Genomic DNA, 20,059 nt, shown 5'->3' with positions numbered 1-20,059 from the left:
AATCTGTATGTGTAATGTAATTATAAGAACATAATCACAAATAAATAACAGTTTAAATAAAAGGCTTTAAGAAACAATTAAATATGACAATATTTCATGATGATCCACAGAGTACTGAAGAAGTGGGGGAACCATTGATATCCTCCAGTTTATCTGAATCGCTGATTATGGTGCAATTGCCAGTACTTTAGTAATTTCCTCTAATTACTAATTCCACAATAGGGAATTTGGTCGGTAGTGAGATTTAAGTCTAAGGTGATTAGTTATATTTAAGTCTTATTTTAAAACAGGTATCATGGCGGGTGCCTGGGTGGCTCAGTCGGTTAAGCATCTGCCTTTGGCTCAGGTCATGATCCCAGGGTTCTGGGATGGAGCCCCACATCAGGCTCCCTGCTCAGCAGGGAGCCTACTTCTCCCTTTCCCTCTGCCTGCCATTCCCCCTGCTTTTCTTTCTTTCTCTCTCTCTCCCTCCCTCCCTCCCTCCCTCCCTCCCTCCCTCCCTCCCTCCCTCTCTCCTCTCTCCCTTCCTCTCTGTCCAGTAAATAAACAATCTTAAAAAAAAAGTATCATGGCAAGAATGTATAGACTATAGAATAACTGAGATCTATTTTAATTTTTTAATAGCAGTTTAAATCTTTTTTCTACTGATAGTTAAAATTTATTAATTTCTTTCCATATGCTATAAATAATCTGCCTAACATGCTCTTTGAAGAAGATTTGGATAAAATAGAAAATTGTCAAAAAATTAAAAAATCACCCATCCCATCAGACAGAGATAATCATTTGGTAGCATTCTTATCTACATCATATTTATTATTTACTCACACATTAAATTTCAATACAAAATTTGGATTTGCCGTATCTACAGGTTTATATCCCTCTTATCACCTATTAGATCTGATTTTACTTGTTAATCAAATGTTACATGTGAATGTTGTTACATATGAGACTACACTAACAGGATAACAACAGTAAGATCTTGTAATGTGGTTTTTGGTTTGGTTTGGTTTGGTTTTTGACCCTGTAGTTTTTTCTTGTAAACAATTTATTTTTTGCCATATAGATTAGCTGTCTTTTGTTTTGTTTGGCTACCAACAGAAAATGACAGGCCATCTTCAGTAAAAATTAGCCTAACTCATTAACAAGTAGGTTAAAGCCATCAGAAATATATTTTTAAGATCTATTCTTACTATAAATCTTACAAACTCCTCATGGCATCACTGATGGCTTCTTAATAGTAGAGGAGCAAGGGACAGATGAGAGAAGACATTTTTTTAGTATATGTATTACCTACATACAATAAAATTTTTGCCACCAGATGTACATATTTTTTAAATTAATAAACTATTAAAACATACACTAATCACTGTATAGCTAAACAAAGTCCATGTACAGTCTAGTCATACTTAAGAAACTACTGCTGTTACTAGTTTCTTTTCTTCAACTGGGTGTCTAATAGCCATCTCAGATTTTAACATGTGCAAAACTGAACTTGTAGTTTGTTTTGTTTTGCTTTTCTAAGCCTATTCTTACCTTCTGAATAAATTACTCCACTGTCTACCAAGTTGTTCTGGCCAAAAAACTAGTTTTGTTCATTGATTCTTCCTTTTCATTTATTTCTCACATTAAGTGTATTAACCAGTTGTGAGCCCTCTTCCTTAAAAGTATATTTTAACTCTTGCCTATCTCTCTCCTCTGTTTCTCACCACTTAATTACAAGTCTTATCATCTCTTGCCTGGAATACTGTTGTAGTTTCCTGACGTTTGTTTTCTTTATTCTGCTTTTTCCTCCTAGAGTCCCATTTTCTACTTAGCAGCCAGAGTGAACTTTTAAAAATGTACATACATTAAGAGAAGTCATTATCCTGCTTAAAGTGCTTCATTGGCAGTTAAGCTATAGTAAGGAGTTTGGCTTACCATTTTATGTACCTGAAAAGCCATTTCTCACCTTAGAGCCTTGATACTTGTTCTTTTTTTTAATCTAGAAAACTCTATCCCCAAGATTTTTTTGGTTTGTGGGTTTGTTTTTGTCAGGCTGGCTCCTCCTATTGGTTCCTCAGAGAAATTTTTGACTGTCTTTCCCAGAGCTTGTAGTGTGTAACTTATAGTTAGAACTGATGTTTGTATATATGTATTTGTTTACTCACTTTTCATATCTTACTCATTTTGTGTATTTTCAGTGAGGATAGGAATCTTGCCTGTGTTGATCTTGTTAAAATTGTTGCCAACACCAAGCCCAGTACCTATAAGTAATTAATATTGAATGAAGGAATAAATGAGTGAGTGAACAAATGAATGGATCTGTTTGGAATTTGTTTTGATCAAGGAGTAAGGTTGAAATCCACCTTTATTTTTTCACACATTCAGCCAGTTGTTGCAGCATTATTTTTTTCCATTGTTTTGTTATACCATTTTTATAATACATTATAATACATTAAATTCTTGGTATGTTTGGATCGATTTTTTTTAAAGTTTTTATTTAAATTCCAGTTAGTTAACAGTGTGTAATATTAGTTTCAGGTGTACAATATAGTGATTCAGCACTTCCATACATCACCTAGTGCTCATTACAAATGTACTCCTTAATCCCTATCACCTATTCCTCCCTGCCCATCTCCCCTCTGGTACCATCAGTTTGTTCTCTACAGTGAAGAGGCTGTTTCTTGGTTTGCTTCTCTCTTTTTTTTCTCTTTGCTCGCTTGTATTCTTTCTTAAATCCCACATACGAGTGAAATCATATGGTATTTGTCTTTTTTTGACTTAGTTTGCTTGGCATAATACTATCTCCATATATGTTTGTGCAAATGGCAAGATTTCATTCTTTTTTATGTCTGAGTAATATTCCCTTGTATGTATATCCCACATCTTTATCTATTCATCAGTTGATGGACACTTGAACTGTTTCCATAATTTGGCTATTGTAGATGATGCTGGTATAAACATAGGGGTGTATGTATCCCTTTGAATTAGTATTTTTGTATTCTTTGGGTAAATCCGTAGCAGTGTAATTGCTGGGTTGTAGGGTAGTTCTATTTTTAACTTGAGGAACCTCCATACTGTTTTCTAGATCGCTACACCAGTTTGCCTTCCCACCAACAGTGCAAGAGCGTTCCCCTTTCTCCACATTCTCGCCAACTTGTTTCTTGTGTTGTTGATTTTAGCCATTTTGACAAGTGTGAGGTGATCTCTCATTGTAGTTTATGATTTGTATTTCCCTGATGATCGGTGACATTGAGCTTAAAAAACAATACCCATAAAACGATTAATCCAATTAAAAATAGGCAGATGTCATGAATAGACATTTTTCCAAAGAGAGCTTTTTGCCTAAGGTCAGGAAGAAGACATGGATGTCTAACTTTCAGGACTTCTTTTTATTTTGTTTTTTGTTTTGTTTTGTTTTGTTTGTCACCATACAGTGCATCTCTCTCATGACTTATATTCAACATAGTACTAGAAGTCCTAGCCACAGCAATCAGACAATGAAAAGAAATTAAAGGAATTCAGATCAGCAAGGAATAAGTCAGACTTTCACTATTTGCAGATAAGATATAGAAACCCAAAAGACTCACTGAAAAACTACTAGAACTGATAGACCAATTCAGTAAAGTCACAGGACACAAAATCAACATACAGAAATCTGTTGCATTTCTACATGCCAGTGATGCAGCAGCAGAAAGAGAAATTAAGGCATCAGTTCCATTTACAATTGCACCAAAAACCCTAAGATACTTAGGAATAAACCTAACCAAAGAGGTAAAAACCTGTACTCTGCAAACTATAAAACAATGGTGAAAGAAAGTGGAGATGACACAAAGAGATGGAGAGACATTCCAGGCTCATGGATTGGAAGAACAAATATTGTTAAAATGTTTATACTACCCAAAACTATCCACAGATTCAGTGCAATCCCTATCAAAATAACACTGGCATTTTTCACAGAGCTGGAACGAATCCTAAAATTTGTATGGAATGACAAGAGACTCTGAATAGCCAAAGCAACCTTGAAAAAGAAAAGGAATGCTGGAGGCATCACAATTCTGGATTTCAAGTTATATCATAAAGTTATAGTGATCAAAACAGTATGGTACTGTCGTAAAAGTAAACACATAGATCAAACAGAACAGACTAGGCAACCCAGAAATGGACCCAAACTTACATGGTCAATTAATCCTCGATAAAGCAGGAAAGAATATCCAATGGGAAAAAGTGCAATCTCTTCAACAAATGGTGTTGGGAAAACTGGACAGCAACATGCAAAAGAATGAAACTGGACCACTTTCTTATACCATATGCAAAACTAAATCTAAATTCAAAATACCTAAATGTAAGATCTGAAACCATAAAACTCCTAGTAGAGAACATAGGCAGTAACATCTTTGACATCAGCTGTAGCATGTCTCCTCAGGCAAAGGAAACAAAAGCAAAAATACACTTTTGGGACTATATCAAAGTAAAAAGCTCTGCACAGCAAAGAAACTTCCATCAATAAAACTGAAAGGCAACCTACAGAATGGGAGAAGATATTTGGAAATGAAATATCTGATAAAAGGTCTGTATCAGAAATAAAAAATTTATGAAACTTGACACCAAAAAAATAAATAATGCAGTTTAAAAACTGGGGAAGACATGAGTAGACATTTCTGCAAAGAGGACATCAAGATGGCCAACAGACACATGAAAAGGTGCTCAACATCAGCAGTCATCAGAGAAATACGAATCAAAACTATGATGAGATATCTCATACCTGTCAGAATGGCTAAAATCAATAATGCAAGAAACAAGTGTTGGTGAGGATGTGTAAATAAAGGAACACTTGTGCACTGTTGGTGGGAATGCAAACTGGTGCAGCCACTGTTTTCCACTCTGGAAAACAGTATGGAGTTTCCTCAAAAAGTTAAAAATATAACGACTGTGATCCAGTAATTGCACTACTGGGTATTTACCCGAAGACTACAAGAACACTAATTCAAAGGGATACATGCATCCCGATGTTTATACCAGTATTATCTACAATAGCCAAATTATGGAAGAAGCCCAACTATCCATCAACTGAAGGATGGACAAAGAGATAGTGGTATAGATCTACAATGGAATATTATTCAGCCGTAAAAATGAATGAAATCTTGTCATTTGCAATGACGTGGATGAAGCTAGAGAGTACAATGGTAAGCAAAATAAGTCAGTCAGAAAAAGATAAATACTGTCTGATTTCACTCTTATGTGGAATTTAAGAAACAAAACAAGCAAAGGGAAAAAAGAGACAAACCAAGAAACAGAGTCTTAACTATAGAGAAGAAACTGATGGTTATCATGAGGATTGGGGGTGGGGGAATGGGTGAAACGTGATGGGGATTACAGAGTACACTTAAGATAATGAGCACTGAGTAATATATGGAATTGTTGAATCACTATTTTGTACACCTGAAACTAATAGTGTATGTTAACTAGAGTGGAATTCAAATAAAATACTTGATAAAAATATTATTTGAAGTTTAAAATAGGAGATCATTTGGGACTCATGATTTCAGTAGTGTAAGTGCAGGCAAATGCCAGGGGTGTGGATGAAACATGAAATGGGCCAGGAATTTAGATGTCACTCCTTACAAGGGGATTTTTTTTTTTATTATTTAAAGATTTTATTTTATTTTTTATTTTTATTTTTTTTTTAAAGATTTTATTTATTTGACAGAGAGACACAGCGAGATAGGGAACACAAGCAGGGGGAGTGGGAGAGGGAGAAGCAGGCCTCCCGCAGAGCAGGGAGCCTAATGCAGGGCTCGATCCCAGGACCCTGGGATCATGACCTGAGCCGAAGGCAGACGCTTAACGACTGAGCCACCCAGGTGCCCCTATTTATTTTATTTTAGAGAGAGCGCATGTGCAAGCGGGGAGGAGCAGTGAGAGAGAGAATCTCAGTCTTGGGGCTCCATCTCGTACCCTGAGATCATGACCTGAGCTAAAACCAAGCCTCAGAAAATTAAAAATAGAGCTACCCTATGACCCAGCAATTACACTACTGGGTATTTATCCCAAAGACACAGATGTAGTGAAAAGAAGGGCCATATGCACCCCAGTGTTCGTAGCAGCAATGTCTGCAATAGTCAAACTGTGGAAAGAGCCAAGACGCCCTTCAACAGATGAATAGATAAAGAAGATGTGGTCCATATATACAATGGAATATTACTCAGCCATCAGAAAGGATGAATACCCAACTTTTACATCAACATGGATGGGACTGGAGGAGATGATGCTAAGTGAAATAAGTCAAGCAGAGAATGTCAATTATCATATGGTTTCACTTATTTGTGGACATAAGGAATAGCATGGAGGACATTAGGAGAAGGAAGGGACAAATGAAGGGGTGGACTCGGAGGGAGAGATGAACCATGAGAGACTATGGACTCTGAGAAACAAACAGGGTTTTAGAGGGGAGGGGGGTGGGGGGATTGGTTAGCCCGGTGATGGGTATTAAGGAGGGCATGTACTGCATGGAGCACTAGGTGGTATACAAAAACAATGAATCATGGATCACTACATCAAAAACTAATGATGTGTTGTATGGTGACTAACATAACATAATAAAATAAAATTAAAAAAAAAATAAAACCAAGAGACTGTTGCTTAACTGACTGAGCCACCTAGGGTTATGGTTTGTTTTTAAGATAAACTTTTACATGTTTGTCTGATAAAGACAGCTAGCATGTAGAGGTTGAAATTGCAGAAGATAAATGAAATACGAATTCTGAAAACCAGTGGTGGGATTAACTTTTGGTAAGAGAATGAGAAGCACATTTTTTCACTGCAGTTTCAAGTAGCATTTAGATAATTTTGTTCTGTGAGAAACAGGAAATGGGAACTCTTCCATGAAACAAATCATGGAGTTCTTCCATAAAAACTACCAGTTTTTCAGGGCACCTGGGTGGCTCAGTTGGTTACGTGTCTGATTCTTGATATCAGCTCAGGTCTTGATCTCGGGGTTGTGAGTTCAAGCCCTGCGTTGGGCTTCATGCTGGGTGTGGAGCCTAATTAAAGAAAACAAAGACAAAAACACAAGCACAAGTGGTGGGGAAAGTCAGCTACTAAGTTATGATGGGTAGAGGGGTGAAGTGTTTGAATAATGATTATGTTTTGAAATTGCTGTTATGGAGTACCATTAAGGGAATTGACCTTCTTTAAAAAGTCCTTTGAGGAATTCTTAATCTCAGGAAACAAATTGAGGGTTGCTGGAGTTGTGGAGGGTGGGAGGGATGGGGTGGCTGGGTGATAAGACATCGGGGAGGGTATGTGCTATGGTGAGCACTGTGAATTGTGTAAGACTGATGAATCACAGACCTGAACCTCTGAAACAAATGATACATTATATGTTAAAAAAAAAAAGATAGGAAGGGAAAAATGAATGGGGGGGAATCAGGGGAGACGAGCCCTGAAAGACTATGGACTCTGAGAAACAAACAGGGTTCTAGAGGGGAGGGGGGATGGGTTAGCCTGGTGATGGGTATTAAAGAGGGTACGAATTGAATGGAGCACTGGGTGTTATATGCAAACAATGAATCATAGAACACTACATCAAAAACTAATGAGGTATGGTGATTAACATAACATAATAAAAAACAACAACAACAACAACAACAAAAAGTCCTCTTAGATAGGGTTGAATTCAGTTTAGGTTACATAGGCAACAGTACAAGATGGTGATTTTTCCTGCCATATTTAGTGGTGGAGGTATTAAGAATGAAAGAGTTTTTGGCTGAGATGCAAGAAAGAAATGGAATGCCTGAGACAGATAATTGGTCAAGAGATAAGAGCTTTGTCATGTATGATGGGTCCCAACTACTTGTCTATGTGAATAGCTAAAAGAGACTGAATTTAGTTAGAGCAAATGAAGCAGTCAAATAAGGGATTGGAGGTTTGGATGACAGCGATGAGTTAAAAATGTTGGAGGGGTGGGAGGGGCTGCCTAGGTGGCACAGATGGTTAAGCGTGGTTTTGGTGAGGTTGTGATCTCGGGGTTGTGAGATGGAGCCTCATGTGGGCTCTGAGCTCAGTGCGGAGTCTGCTTGAGACTCTCCCTCTGCCCCTACCCCCACGCTTAATCTCTTTCTCTAAAATAAGTAAATAAATCTTTTTTAAAAAATGCAGGGGGAATAAGTAACAACTGGGAGAATAGAACGTAAAGAATATCAAGTGAGAAATAAATTTCATAGTCTGTAAATGCAAAAATACTTTTTGTAGGTATGAAGACTTCTTTTTTCTGAAAATTTTTTTGGGTATTTGATACAGCTGAATCTGAGAGCAGTGGTTTCCAAACTTTTGTGATCTGTTTTCCCAAACAAAATATTTTCAATATGTGCCCTCAATGTATCTATATTTATCAATCATTTAATCATATTCTGTACCTATTACATTTTATATATTGTAAAATGTTATAATCTACTTAAACACAAGAGATAAGCAAATTTTAAAAATAAGTTTTAACATTAATGATATAAAACTTTAGTGTGGGTGAAGGCATTGTGATCATTTGTTTTGAAAATCTTGCTTTTAATACTTGGCTATAGAGCTATTTGAAAGGTTTGTTTTATGTTGTTTATTTTGGTACTTGGTTTTAATGACTGTTGTAATTCAGAGCTCATAAAGATGCATAAATCCAGATAGAAGGGCATTGTAAACTGGGCTGACTACATTGTGATGTTTATCAAACAGGCAAAAAAAATTTTTTTTTAAGGTTTATTTATTTATTTATTTGAGTGAGAGAGAGCATGCAAGGGAGGGCGAGAGTGCATGAGCAGGGCGAGGGGCAGCAGACTCCCCACTGAGCAGGAGCCCAATGTAGGGCTCAATCCCAGGACCCTGAGATCATGACCTGAGCCAAAGGCAGACTGAGCCACCCAGGCGTCCCTCAAAACAGGTAAAAATTTTTGTTGAAATTCACCAGTAAGAGTTGTCTTCCCTAATTTCAATTAGTTAGTTGCTCATGAAGACTGATATACAGGTTCTGTTTTGCTGGATAATTTTCATTTACCCCTCCACATTTACTTTCCACCTTTATGCAATGTGCTCTGTGCCCTAGGAGGCTGATTTCTAAGGACTGTATCTACTGGTCTGCCTTGTGTTCTGGCTTCTGATTGGGTTCGGTCAGGGGGAGGCACTGACAGGAGGACAGAGAGGGTTGGGATATTCTAACAGTTTTTTCTTTGCTGGGCTACAGATTGTCAGTAACTGTGCTCCTTCATTCTGTGGCCCCCTTTATAATTATAGCTTTCTTTGTTTCAGTAACTATCCCTTCTCTTTCCCCTTTTGGGCAGAGTGATGACAGCTCCCTAGCTAGCACAAGAGTGCTTCACTGTCCCTTTCTAGTTTTCCTTTAACCCTGGCTACACATTTGTGAATAGTCTCTTCATTAAACATCACGTTCTTTTTAGTTATCTTGCTGGGATCCTGAGGGCTGCAGTTGTATTTAAAATTTTTTTAAGTAAATGGGTTAAAAAAATGAAACTCTTTATTTAGAATATTTTTAAACAGATTAGATAATTGTTTCCAAGTTTTAATTGTGCAGATATAATTTTTATAGGTGAACATTTATATTGTTTTGATAACAAAAACAAAAAAATCACATAAAAATGGAAACCTTTTCAAACATCTGTTTTTAGTGGGGGAGGGCGGTGTTAGTACATATATTAACCATAAGTAAAGCTTTATATCAATTCACTTTTTCTTTACTACTTACTCTAATAATTTGAAATAGAATTAAGCCTCTGAATTCTGAAATTTGGAATGCATTAACAACACAGAAAAGACCTTTCATGCTTTTTTTTTTTTTAAAGAAAGGATAACTAAAACTCAACGGTCAGCTGTAACTATTGCTTAGCTTTGCTAACAATCTGTAACAATCTGTTACTTTCAAACTGTTGTCAGACTGATTTTATAAAATAATTTTCTGAGTAGGCGGGAAAAAAGCTTGAATTTTAGAAAGGGAGAGTTATTTTAGCGTGTTTTGTTTATTGATTATCTGACAATTCTTATTTGGAGGTGAGACTTATTTTTATCTTTTTGCATTTTATTCTCTGATACATGAAGCCCAACTAGTTAGTAACACATGTTATAGAGAAAATCGATGACTGGAATTTTTCAACTTAAATTTTATGTATATAAATTTAAAATGAAAAATAGCTTGCTCTGTATCCTTACAAATACCCCTCGTGCACGTGTGTGTGTGTGTGTGTGTGTGTGTGTGTGTGTGTGTGTGTGTGTGTGTTTGAGGCTCTGAAGTTACATCCATTAACAAAACAAAATCCTTATCTTCCTGGAACTTTCATTCGGGTGAGACCAAATAAATAGATAATTATACAATATAATTTAGTGATAAACAGGAAGAAAAAGAAGTGGGTAAGGGACAAAGAGTATAGGGGATCCTTTACTAGTATGATGGTCAGGGAAATCCTCTCAGTATGCTGGCATTTGAACAGATGTGGATGAAGTGATAATGCCTAGCCATACAGATATTGGGGGGGAAGAGTTCCTTATATGAGGACAAGGATGATCAAGGGCAAAGTTGATGTTGGCTTATTATTATGAAAATAATACAGAGACTTTAGTGGCCAGAACACAAAGAGCTATGATGAGCAAAGTAGTAGAAAATGAGGTCTGGAGAGGTAGATACTTTGGATTTTAAGTGTAACTAAAAGGCTTTGGAGGAGACAGAGCAGGGGAATGACATGATCTGACATGATCTGACTACCTGTTAAAAGGATGACCTGGGTTGCTGCAAGGAGATCAGAATAGAAGCCAGGATGCCTGTCATGAAGAGATTGCAATAGTCTAGGTGAGAGTTTGAACTTGTACACAAATACACATACTACTTGGTGCCATATGTATGTTTACATATATATATACTTATATATAATTACTTTCGGGTTAAAAGATATATTCAGAAACTTTTACATTCAGCAGTGTAATATAGACATCTTTTACAGTGAGTACATACAGACTTCTGATTCCTTTTGATGGATGGATGTTATTCCATGTTGTGGTATACATTGTTTAATCTATAAAAGGACATTTATGTTTACAGGTTGTTTTTTTTAAATAACAATACTCTGTATGTGTGTGAGAGAGAGAGATTGCTCACAGTTGTGGAGATATGTCTATAGGGTAAATTCCTAGGACCATGATGGGTCAAAGGATATGCGCACATTAAATCTTAATGATTATTACCAAATTGACTTCCAAAAATGCTGTGCCAATTTTACATATCCAATAATGTTTTGTGAAAATTTTTCTTTTCTAGATTCTCCCCAACACTGAGTGTAATCTTTACACTTTTTAATCTTTACACCTTGAAATGAAAGAGACGTCATAGTTTTCCTTCTTCTATTTTAATTATGAATGATAAATATCAAAGTATTTACATTTTTTTTTGGATGAGTAATAAAGGATACTAATTTCTCTTTGGTCTTTATTCTGAGAAGATACTGTTTAAAAAAGTAGTTTATATAACTTCATCTTCTCTACTTGTAAGAGTGAAATTAAAAGATAAAATTTAGTGTCTGACTTGCTTACATAATAATTTAGCCATGTGACTTACTATTTCCCTCAACTTTTATCCCTAGTGCTCTGCATATGCTGTGACCTTTGAGATGTCATCACGTTTCAATGCAATATTGTTCATTAATGTTCTCTTCCATCAGTATTGAGGAAGTAATTAAAATTATAGAACTAGTTAGTTCACCAGTAAAATGAACCCAAGTATACCCATTCAGTATCTGTTATTGCCAGTCATCTTATTATCTTTTGGCCCACATTCCTTTTGGCCCAATTAGCCATCAGACAGATCTATATATATGCTATTATGCATAAAATAATCACAGCCTGAAACAGTATGGTTAGATTAGCCCAAATTCTTCAGGATTACTTGAAAACTAATTTAAAAGTTCATGCCCTACTTAAAGCTGAATCAGTTACAACATTATCTCCTTATAACAAAGAAAACATATAATAGTGCCATAGTTCAGTAGAATCTTGCTCCAGATGGCCTGAGACTAAGATTGTTATAAAAGTTTTTAGAGTAATTGTGAACAAAGTCCAGGATGGAAAGGCATTTGATTGTATTTCATACCATAAAAGTTTGTCTTGTTGAACCTTAGCCTATTTTGTATTAAAGAAAGCCTATAGGAAAGCAGGAAAATTTGATTACAGGGTCAACTTTTAATTTACATAAAATTCATCCAGCATATTGAATGCTTACTTGGGGTATTGACTTAATTTTGTCATTGTAGAAAAAACATGTTCAAAACCTTCAGAGGCTCTGGCATATTTTACAGAGGTAGAAGAGCAGATATTTTCCCTAATGCTAATTTTATAATTAGCCTTTTTTTTTTCAGATAAAAGTTCAGAAGTCAGGTTTTAATTTAGACTGAAAAAATTGATAAGATTAGTGTTTTTCCAGTGTAAATGGTTTTAATCAATATTTCAAATTCATTAAGGGTATTTATAGGTAATTAAACTGCTGAGAAACTTTTTTTTAATCAGTGTTTTCAAGTATTAGATTAGTATCTTAGTGCATTAATAGAATATTATAGGGTAGGGAGACATTTGTGTGACATTGAAAAGGGAATCTTGATTCCTAGATTCTTTTTATACGTTAGTCAGGTTTCCAAATTTGCACTTCTATATCGTATATTGTAATGTTTCATTTGTTTATAATTTCTTTAAGTGTTTATGTACCATGGATTTTCTCTTCCAAAATGTTTTTGTAGTATTGTGCATTTTCCTATACCAATGATAGGTAGTATGAAATATATGAAGAAATGTAAAAATAAGCTGCATTTAATTTTGCAAATAATAAACTTTTTTCCATTAAAGAGATAGTGTTTTAATCCTTAATTTTAATGTGAAAGACTCATATATTTCTTTTTTCTTTATTTATTTGAGAGAGAGGGAGCATGAACAGGGGGAGGGACAGAGAGAGAGGTAGAGGGAAGAGCAGACTCCCTGCTGAGTGGGGAGCCTGACCTGGGGCTTGATACCAGGATCCCAAGATCATGACCTGAGCTGAAGTCAGATGCCCAACCGACTGAGCCACCCAGGCACCCCAAGATTTATATATTTTTTAAATGTAGGGAAGGGTCTGTCATTCAGACTGATTTTATGATATGGGTAAGGAAAATTAGAAATTAATGTAGGGCAGATAAAAATCTGGAGCATAGCTAAGTAAGGTTTAACTATATACTTTTTATATAGTTAGCAAAAGAGATTATTCTTAAGATGCTGGTTAAGAGGGTTTATTGCTTACCCAGAAGATTTGACCTTATGAATTGACTTATTCTTCTCCAAGGCACTTGAGAGAAAAGACAACGATAGCAGTTACATCTAGAGGCTATTATGGATTGGAGGATGAGAAGGGAACTGCATGTACCTCAACAAGGCGTCGGTCAACACCACGAAGTTTGGCAGGCTTGACAAGTGGAGTTTTTGAATCTATAATGGTTCAAGTTTTGAGACAGGAAGAACAGCTGAGAGCAAAAGAAGAAAAAAGGTAAATGTTAAAAAAAAAAGTCATTTTCAAATTTCTAGGAACTACTTTTCAAAGAGTAGCTGTATAACTTTTGTATGCCCATATCAAATTTTGGGCCCATTTCAGTAGTGTTAACAAAATGCATTGTCACTCAAGTTTGAATTCATAATGAAATAATCACAGTGAAATTTGTTTAAAAATATAGTTTTAAATTTCAGACCAAATTACTTTGAAGCTAAACACAAATTTTTACAAAAGATTTCAGAATGCTTTCTAGATTTCTAGAAGTATTATCAAATGAATTACAAATGAAAATAGAAGTATTGTCAAATTTTAAATTAGAAGAGTTTTATATAGATTAGTATAGCTTTAAAATAGATTCACAGACCTTTAAAATTAGGAGAAACTCCAGAGATTATGTAGTTCAAAATGATACATAGGTCCACCTCTGCCAGTTCCTCCATTGGTATTAATTTTCTGGATAACTCACCCTACCCTGGGCTCATCAGGAAAGAATGTTGTGCTTAATTAGTGTTACCTTCCTAGGGCCTGGGAGCATAGATTAATGGCATTTGTATAACATATTATAACAAAAGAGAGAGGTGATTACTCAAAAAAGACTGGTGATTTTCATAATAAATCAAATCTCAGACTCAAACTATATTAGGAGTGATTGCTGATGTAATAGGGAACTGCTAATGCTACTCAAAGACAATTTATAAAATGTCTTTGTTACTTTCATAATAATAAATTTAGCTTGCTTTGATATTTGATTAAAACTCAACCTTGAGACTTTCTCCTACCATACTTTTTATTCTAGTGATTAATTCAGAACCCACTGTGAAATACTTTTTTTTCCTTCTACAAAACCTTATAGAGCTATTCCTGCTAAAGGAAAGGGGATTTTATGAAAAGGGATAAAGATTAATCTGACAGTAGTGTATAATAGATTGAAATAGAGAGAAAATGAAGAAAAGGAAGGCCTGTACGAAGAAAGCTTATAATAGTCTAGATCTTCACTACTGATGACCAGAAATAGGGAGAGAGAGGTCAAATTGTTCTGGGAACAACTAACAAGACTAAGTACTTCCTTAATACTAAGGAGTGACAAAGGAAGAGACAAAAATAAGTCAGGACATAGTTGTAATAATAGTCATAGCAGCAATAAGAAGATAAGAATGATTAACATTTATTGAACATGATTATTTGCCAGGTTTAGCTCAAAGTACCTTATATGTATTTAACATTTATCCTGAAGCACAGAGAGATTAATTAACTTGCCCAAGGTCAGGCAATTTTTGAGTGGTAGTCAAGATTTAAAGGCAGGCATTTTGGCTGTAGAGCTTGTACTCCTAACTAATATGCTGTCCTTTTGACTTGTGAAATGATGGAACTAAGAAAGAAAACAGAAGAGCCTGAACCCATGCTATGAGGAAAGATCAACAAACTGTTTTTAGTAAGTTGTTTAAAGTTGATGAGGGAAAAATTTAAGCATCCCAAGTAGGAATGGATAGTAGGAAACTAGGAATCTAATGGAATCTTTTTCTTTTCTTCAATTTTACATGTTTGTGTGTCCTTGTGTTTAATGTCAAATAGACATAGGTGAATAAGATACGGGCAAAAATCCACCTTAAATGTCTTAGTGACTATGATAATTTCATGGAGCAATATGAATTAAACTTTCTCTTTGGGTTTAGTGTTAACTTTTAATTTTTAAATTATAAATATTTTAAACATGAAGCAAAGAATAAAATTATAATGAAAGTCTCCACGTACCCACTACTCAGCTATTTTTAAAGAAATTAACATACTTAAAACAGGATTCCCTAGATTTCTCCTTTGTCCCCAGAAGAAACCACTATCCTCACTTTCTCATTCCCACGCATTTTATTATCGAATTTTAAGAATTCTGTTGTATATTATGGGTGCAAGTACTTTGTCAGATATATATGTGTTGCAAGTATTTTCTCCTGGTCTTTTGCCTGACTTTTCATTTTCAGTGTTTTTTAAGAAATATAACATTTTAACTTCAGGTTTATTCTTTTGTTTTAATGTTTTGTGCTTTTTATGACCTAAGAAATCTTAACTTACCCAAGATTATGAATTTTCTCCCTTTTTTCCCAGAAATTTCTAAATTTTGTTTTATTTATTAATTTGGAGAGGGAGAGAGAGAGTGGGGGCAGAGGGAGAGGAGAGAGAGAATCCTAAACAGGCGGTGTGCACAACACAGAGCCCACATGGGCTTGATCTCACAACCCTGAGATCATGACCTGAGCCAAAATCAAGAGTTGGACACATAACTGACTGAACCATCCAGGCACTCCTCTAAATTTTATTTTTTATGGTTAGGTCTGTGATTCATTTGAAGTTAATTTTTGTGTGTGGTCTGAAGTAAAGGTGAAGGTTTATTTTTTCCGTATAGACAGTCCGTTGTCCCAGTATCATTTGTTGAAAAAAACCTGTTCTTTCCTTATTAAATTAGATTTGCATCTTTATTGAAAGTCAGTTGAACATATATATTTATGAGTCTGTTTCATTTATCTATAGGTCTGTCGTTAGGCTACTAATACATTGATTTGATTACTATAGCTTTATAGTAAGCTTTGAAATTTGGTAATATGAGTCTTCCAGCTTTGTGTTTTGTTTTTTGTTTTCAAAATTGTTAGCTATACTAGCATCTTCGCATTTCTGTGTGATTTAGATCGTATTATAAACACCTACAAAAAAAAATCTGAGGAAATTTTGATTGAAATTGCATGGAATTTATCAATCAGTTTCTGAATAATTGTAAATTTCTTTCAGTCCATTTTTTAGTTTTCAGTGATTACATTTTCCATATATTTGGTTAACTGTACCCATACATATTTTCATGTTTTTGATGTAACTGTAAGTCATTTTTTAAATTCAATTTACAATTTTTTGTTGCTAACATATAGAAATACAATTAATTTTAGTGTAGGGACCTTTGTCTCTGTACTCTGAATTCTGAAAGATTTTGCTTCATGTAGTTTGAAAGTCTGCTATTGCATGTGTATGTATTTAATGATGCTTACGGTTTTTTGATGCATTGACATCCTTCTGATTATGAGTGTCTCTTTTTATCCCTGATAATATTTCTGACATTATTTAATATTGCATTTTATCTCAACTGTTGGCTTATGAGCTATCATTATTTGAATTTTTTTTTTTTAGTGGCTTCTCTAGGCTTTAGAAGATGTGCTTAACACATTTAACTTCAAATGTTATACTACTTTAAAGGGTACTACTATTTATCTCTTCTCATACTTTGTGCTGTTGTTGTCATTTTACTTCTACAATATGTTATAAACCCCAATGCTGTTATTGTATGTGCTTTAAATAGTTATCTTTTGAAGAAATTTAAGAATGAGGAGAAAAATGTATTTTTTTTTTATTTGAGACAGAGAAGGAGCAGGGAGAGGGGCAGAGGGAAAGGGAGAAGCAGACTCCCCACTGAGCAGGGAGCTTGATGTGGGGCCCAATCCCAGGAACCTGAGATCACAACCTGAGCCGAAGGCAGACGCTTAACCAACTGAGCCACCCAGGCACCTGACAGAAATGTATTTTAAATTTATCTGTACATTTACTCATCCCAGCAGTCTGCCTTCCTTTGTATTGATCCATGACTCCATCTGGTGTTATTTTTCTACTGCCTAAAAAACTTTCTTTAGCATTTCTAATAATGTAGATCTTTCAGAACTTATTTTTTGGTTTGAAAAAAGTTTTTACTTTTCTTTACATTTTGAAGGAGAAAAATCTAGGTTGACTTTGTTTTTCCCCCCTATCAATAATTAAAGGATGGCATAGCTTAACCATACATAATTTTTTAAAGTTTTAATTTAAATTCCAGTTACACATACAGTGTAATATTAGTTTCAGGTGTACAATGTAGTGATTCAACACTTCCATACATCACCCAGCACTCATCACAAGTGCACTCCTAATCCCCATCACCTATTTAACCCATCCCCCACTTCACCTCCCTTCTAGTAACTATCAGTTTGTTCTCTGTAGTTGACAGTCTGTTTCTTGGTTTGTCTCTCTCACTCTTTTTCTTTTCCCTTTGCTTGTTTTGTTTCTTAAATTCCACATATGAGTAAAATCATAAGGTATTTGTCTTTTTTTGACTCACTTCGTTTACCATAATACTGTCTAGCTCTATCCCTGTCCTTGTGAATGGCAAGATTTCTTTCTTTTTTATGTCTGAGTAATATTCCCTTGTATATATACCCCACGTCTTTATCCATAAATTAGTCAGTGGACACTTAGGCTGTTTCCATAATTTGGCTAGTGTAGATAATGCTGGTATAAACATCAGTGTGCATGTATCCCTTTGAATTAGTATTTTTGTATACTTTGGGTAAATACCTACTAGAATAATTGCTGGATCATAGGGTAGTCCTATTTTTAACTTTCTGAGGAACCTCCATACTGTTTTCCAGAGTGGCTGCACCAGTTTGCATTCCCATCAACAGTGCAATAGGGTTCCCTTTTCTCCACATCCTTACCAAAACCTTTTGTTTCTTGTTGTTGATTTTAGCCATTTTGACAGGTGTGAGGTGATATCTCATTGTAGTTTTGATTTGCATTTCCCTAATGATCAGGGTGTGAGGTGATATCTCATTGCAGTTTTGATTTGCATTTCCCTAATGATCAGATGCTGAGCATCTTTTCATGTGTCTGTTGGCTATCTTGATGTCTTCTTTGGAAAATATCTTATCTCTTTTGCCCATTTTTTAAATTGGATTATTTGTTTTTTGGGTGTTGAGTTTCATAAGTGCTTTATATATTTTGGATACTAACCCTTTATCAGCTGTGTTGTTTCCAAATATCTTCTCCCATTCTGTAGGTTGTCTTTCAGTTTTGTTGATGGTTTCCTTCACTGTGCAGAGCTTTTTATTTTCATGTAATCCTAACAGTATATTTTTCCTTTTGTTTACCTTGCCTCAGGAGACATATCTAGAAAGAAGTTGCTATGGCTGATGTCAAAGCCGTTACTGCCTGTGTTCTCTTCTAGGAGTTTTATGGTTTCAGATCTTACATTTAGGTATTTTGAATTTGATTTAGTTTTGCATATGGTATAAGAAAGTGGTCCAGTTTCATTCTTTTGCATGTTGCTGTCCAGTTTTCCCAACACCATTTGTTGAAGAGATTGCACTTTTTCCCATTGGATATTCTTTCCTGCTTTATCGAGGATTAATTGACCATGTAAGTTTGGGTCCATTTCTGGGTTGCCTAGTCTGTTCTGTTTGATCTATGTGTTTACTTTTACGACAGTACCATACTGTTTTGATCACTATAACTTTATGATATAACTTGAAATCCAGAATTGTGATGCCTCCAGCATTCCTTTTCTTTTTCAAGGTTGCTTTGGCTATTCAGAGTCTTTTGTCATTCCATACAAATTTTAGGATTCTTTGTTCCAGCTCTGTGAAAAATGCCAGTGTTATTTTGATAGGGATTGCACTGAATCTGTAGATAGTTTTGGGTAGTATAGACATTTTAATAATATTTGTACTTCCAATCCATGAGCCTGGAATGTCTCTCCATCTCTTTGTGTCATCTCCACTTTCTTTCACCATTGTTTTATAGTTTGCAGAGTACAGGTTTTTACCTCTTTGGTTAGGTTTATTCCTAAGTATCTTACGGTTTTTGGTGCAATTGTAAATGGAACTGATACCTTAATTTCTCTTTCTGCTGCTGCATCACTGGCATATAGAAATGCAACAGATTTCTGTATGTTGATTTTGTGTCCTGTGACTTTACTGAATTGGTCTATCAGTTCTAGTAGTTTTTCAGTGAGTCTTTTGGGTTTTCTATATCTTATCTGCAAATAGTGAAAGTTTGACTTACTCCTTTCTGATCTGAATTCCTTTAATTTCTTTTCATTGTCTGATTGCTGTGGCTAGGACTTCCAGTAGTATGTTGAATAGAAGTGGTGAGATTGGACATCTCTGTCTTGTTCCTGACAGTAGAGGAAAAGTTCTCAGTTTTTCCGCAGTTAAGATGATATTAGCTGTGGGTTTTTCATGTATAGCCTTTGTTATGTTAGATATGTTCTCTCTAAATTTACTTTATTGAGGTCTTTTTATCATGAATGGATGTTGTACTTTGTCAGATGCTTTTTCTACATCTATTGAAATGATCATATGGTTCTTATTCTTTGTTTTATTGATGTGTTGTATGAAGTTGATTGACTTGTGAATATAGAACCACCCTTGCAACCCTGGAATATATCCCACTTGATCATGGTGGATGATTTTTTTAATGTATTGTTGAATTTGCTTTGGTAGTATTTTGCTGATAATTTTTGCATTTGTCTTCATCAACGATATTGGCTTATAGTTCTCTTTTTTTAATGATATCTGTCTGGTTTTGGAATCAGGGTAATGCTGGCCTCAGAGAATGAATTTGAAAGTTTTCCTTCCTTCTCTTACTTTTTGGAATTGTTTGAGAAGAATAGGTATTAACTCTTCTTTAAATGTTTGGTAGAATTCCCTTGGGAAGCCATCTGGCCCTGGACTTCTG

The 20,059-nt window shown here is 35.1% G+C and overlaps 1 protein-coding gene across 5 annotated transcripts in view; it reads left to right on the top strand.

Moving 5' to 3' along the window:
• LOC148162376 (putative bromodomain-containing protein 10) overlaps positions 1–20,059 on the top strand; it is a 125,792-nt gene that overhangs the window by 12,803 nt on the left and 92,930 nt on the right. For 4 of the 5 annotated variants that reach the window (XM_088019160.1, XM_088019159.1, XM_088019158.1 and 1 more), the window contains exon 2: positions 13,334–13,534. The exons of the other annotated variant lie outside the window; for it this stretch is intronic. In XM_088019160.1, the coding sequence (XP_087875286.1) occupies positions 13,334–13,534 (201 nt within the window). The remainder of the gene's footprint in view (positions 1–13,333; positions 13,535–20,059) is intronic. 5 annotated transcript variants of the gene reach the window in all.

The sequence above is a fragment of the Eumetopias jubatus genome, unplaced genomic scaffold, assembly GCF_037043125.1.
Source record: "Eumetopias jubatus isolate StellerSeaLion01/CBP00866 unplaced genomic scaffold, mEumJub1_p1.0 scaffold_15, whole genome shotgun sequence".
NCBI lineage: Eukaryota > Metazoa > Chordata > Mammalia > Carnivora > Otariidae > Eumetopias > Eumetopias jubatus.
This window is presented reverse-complemented; position numbering and strand designations above follow the sequence as displayed.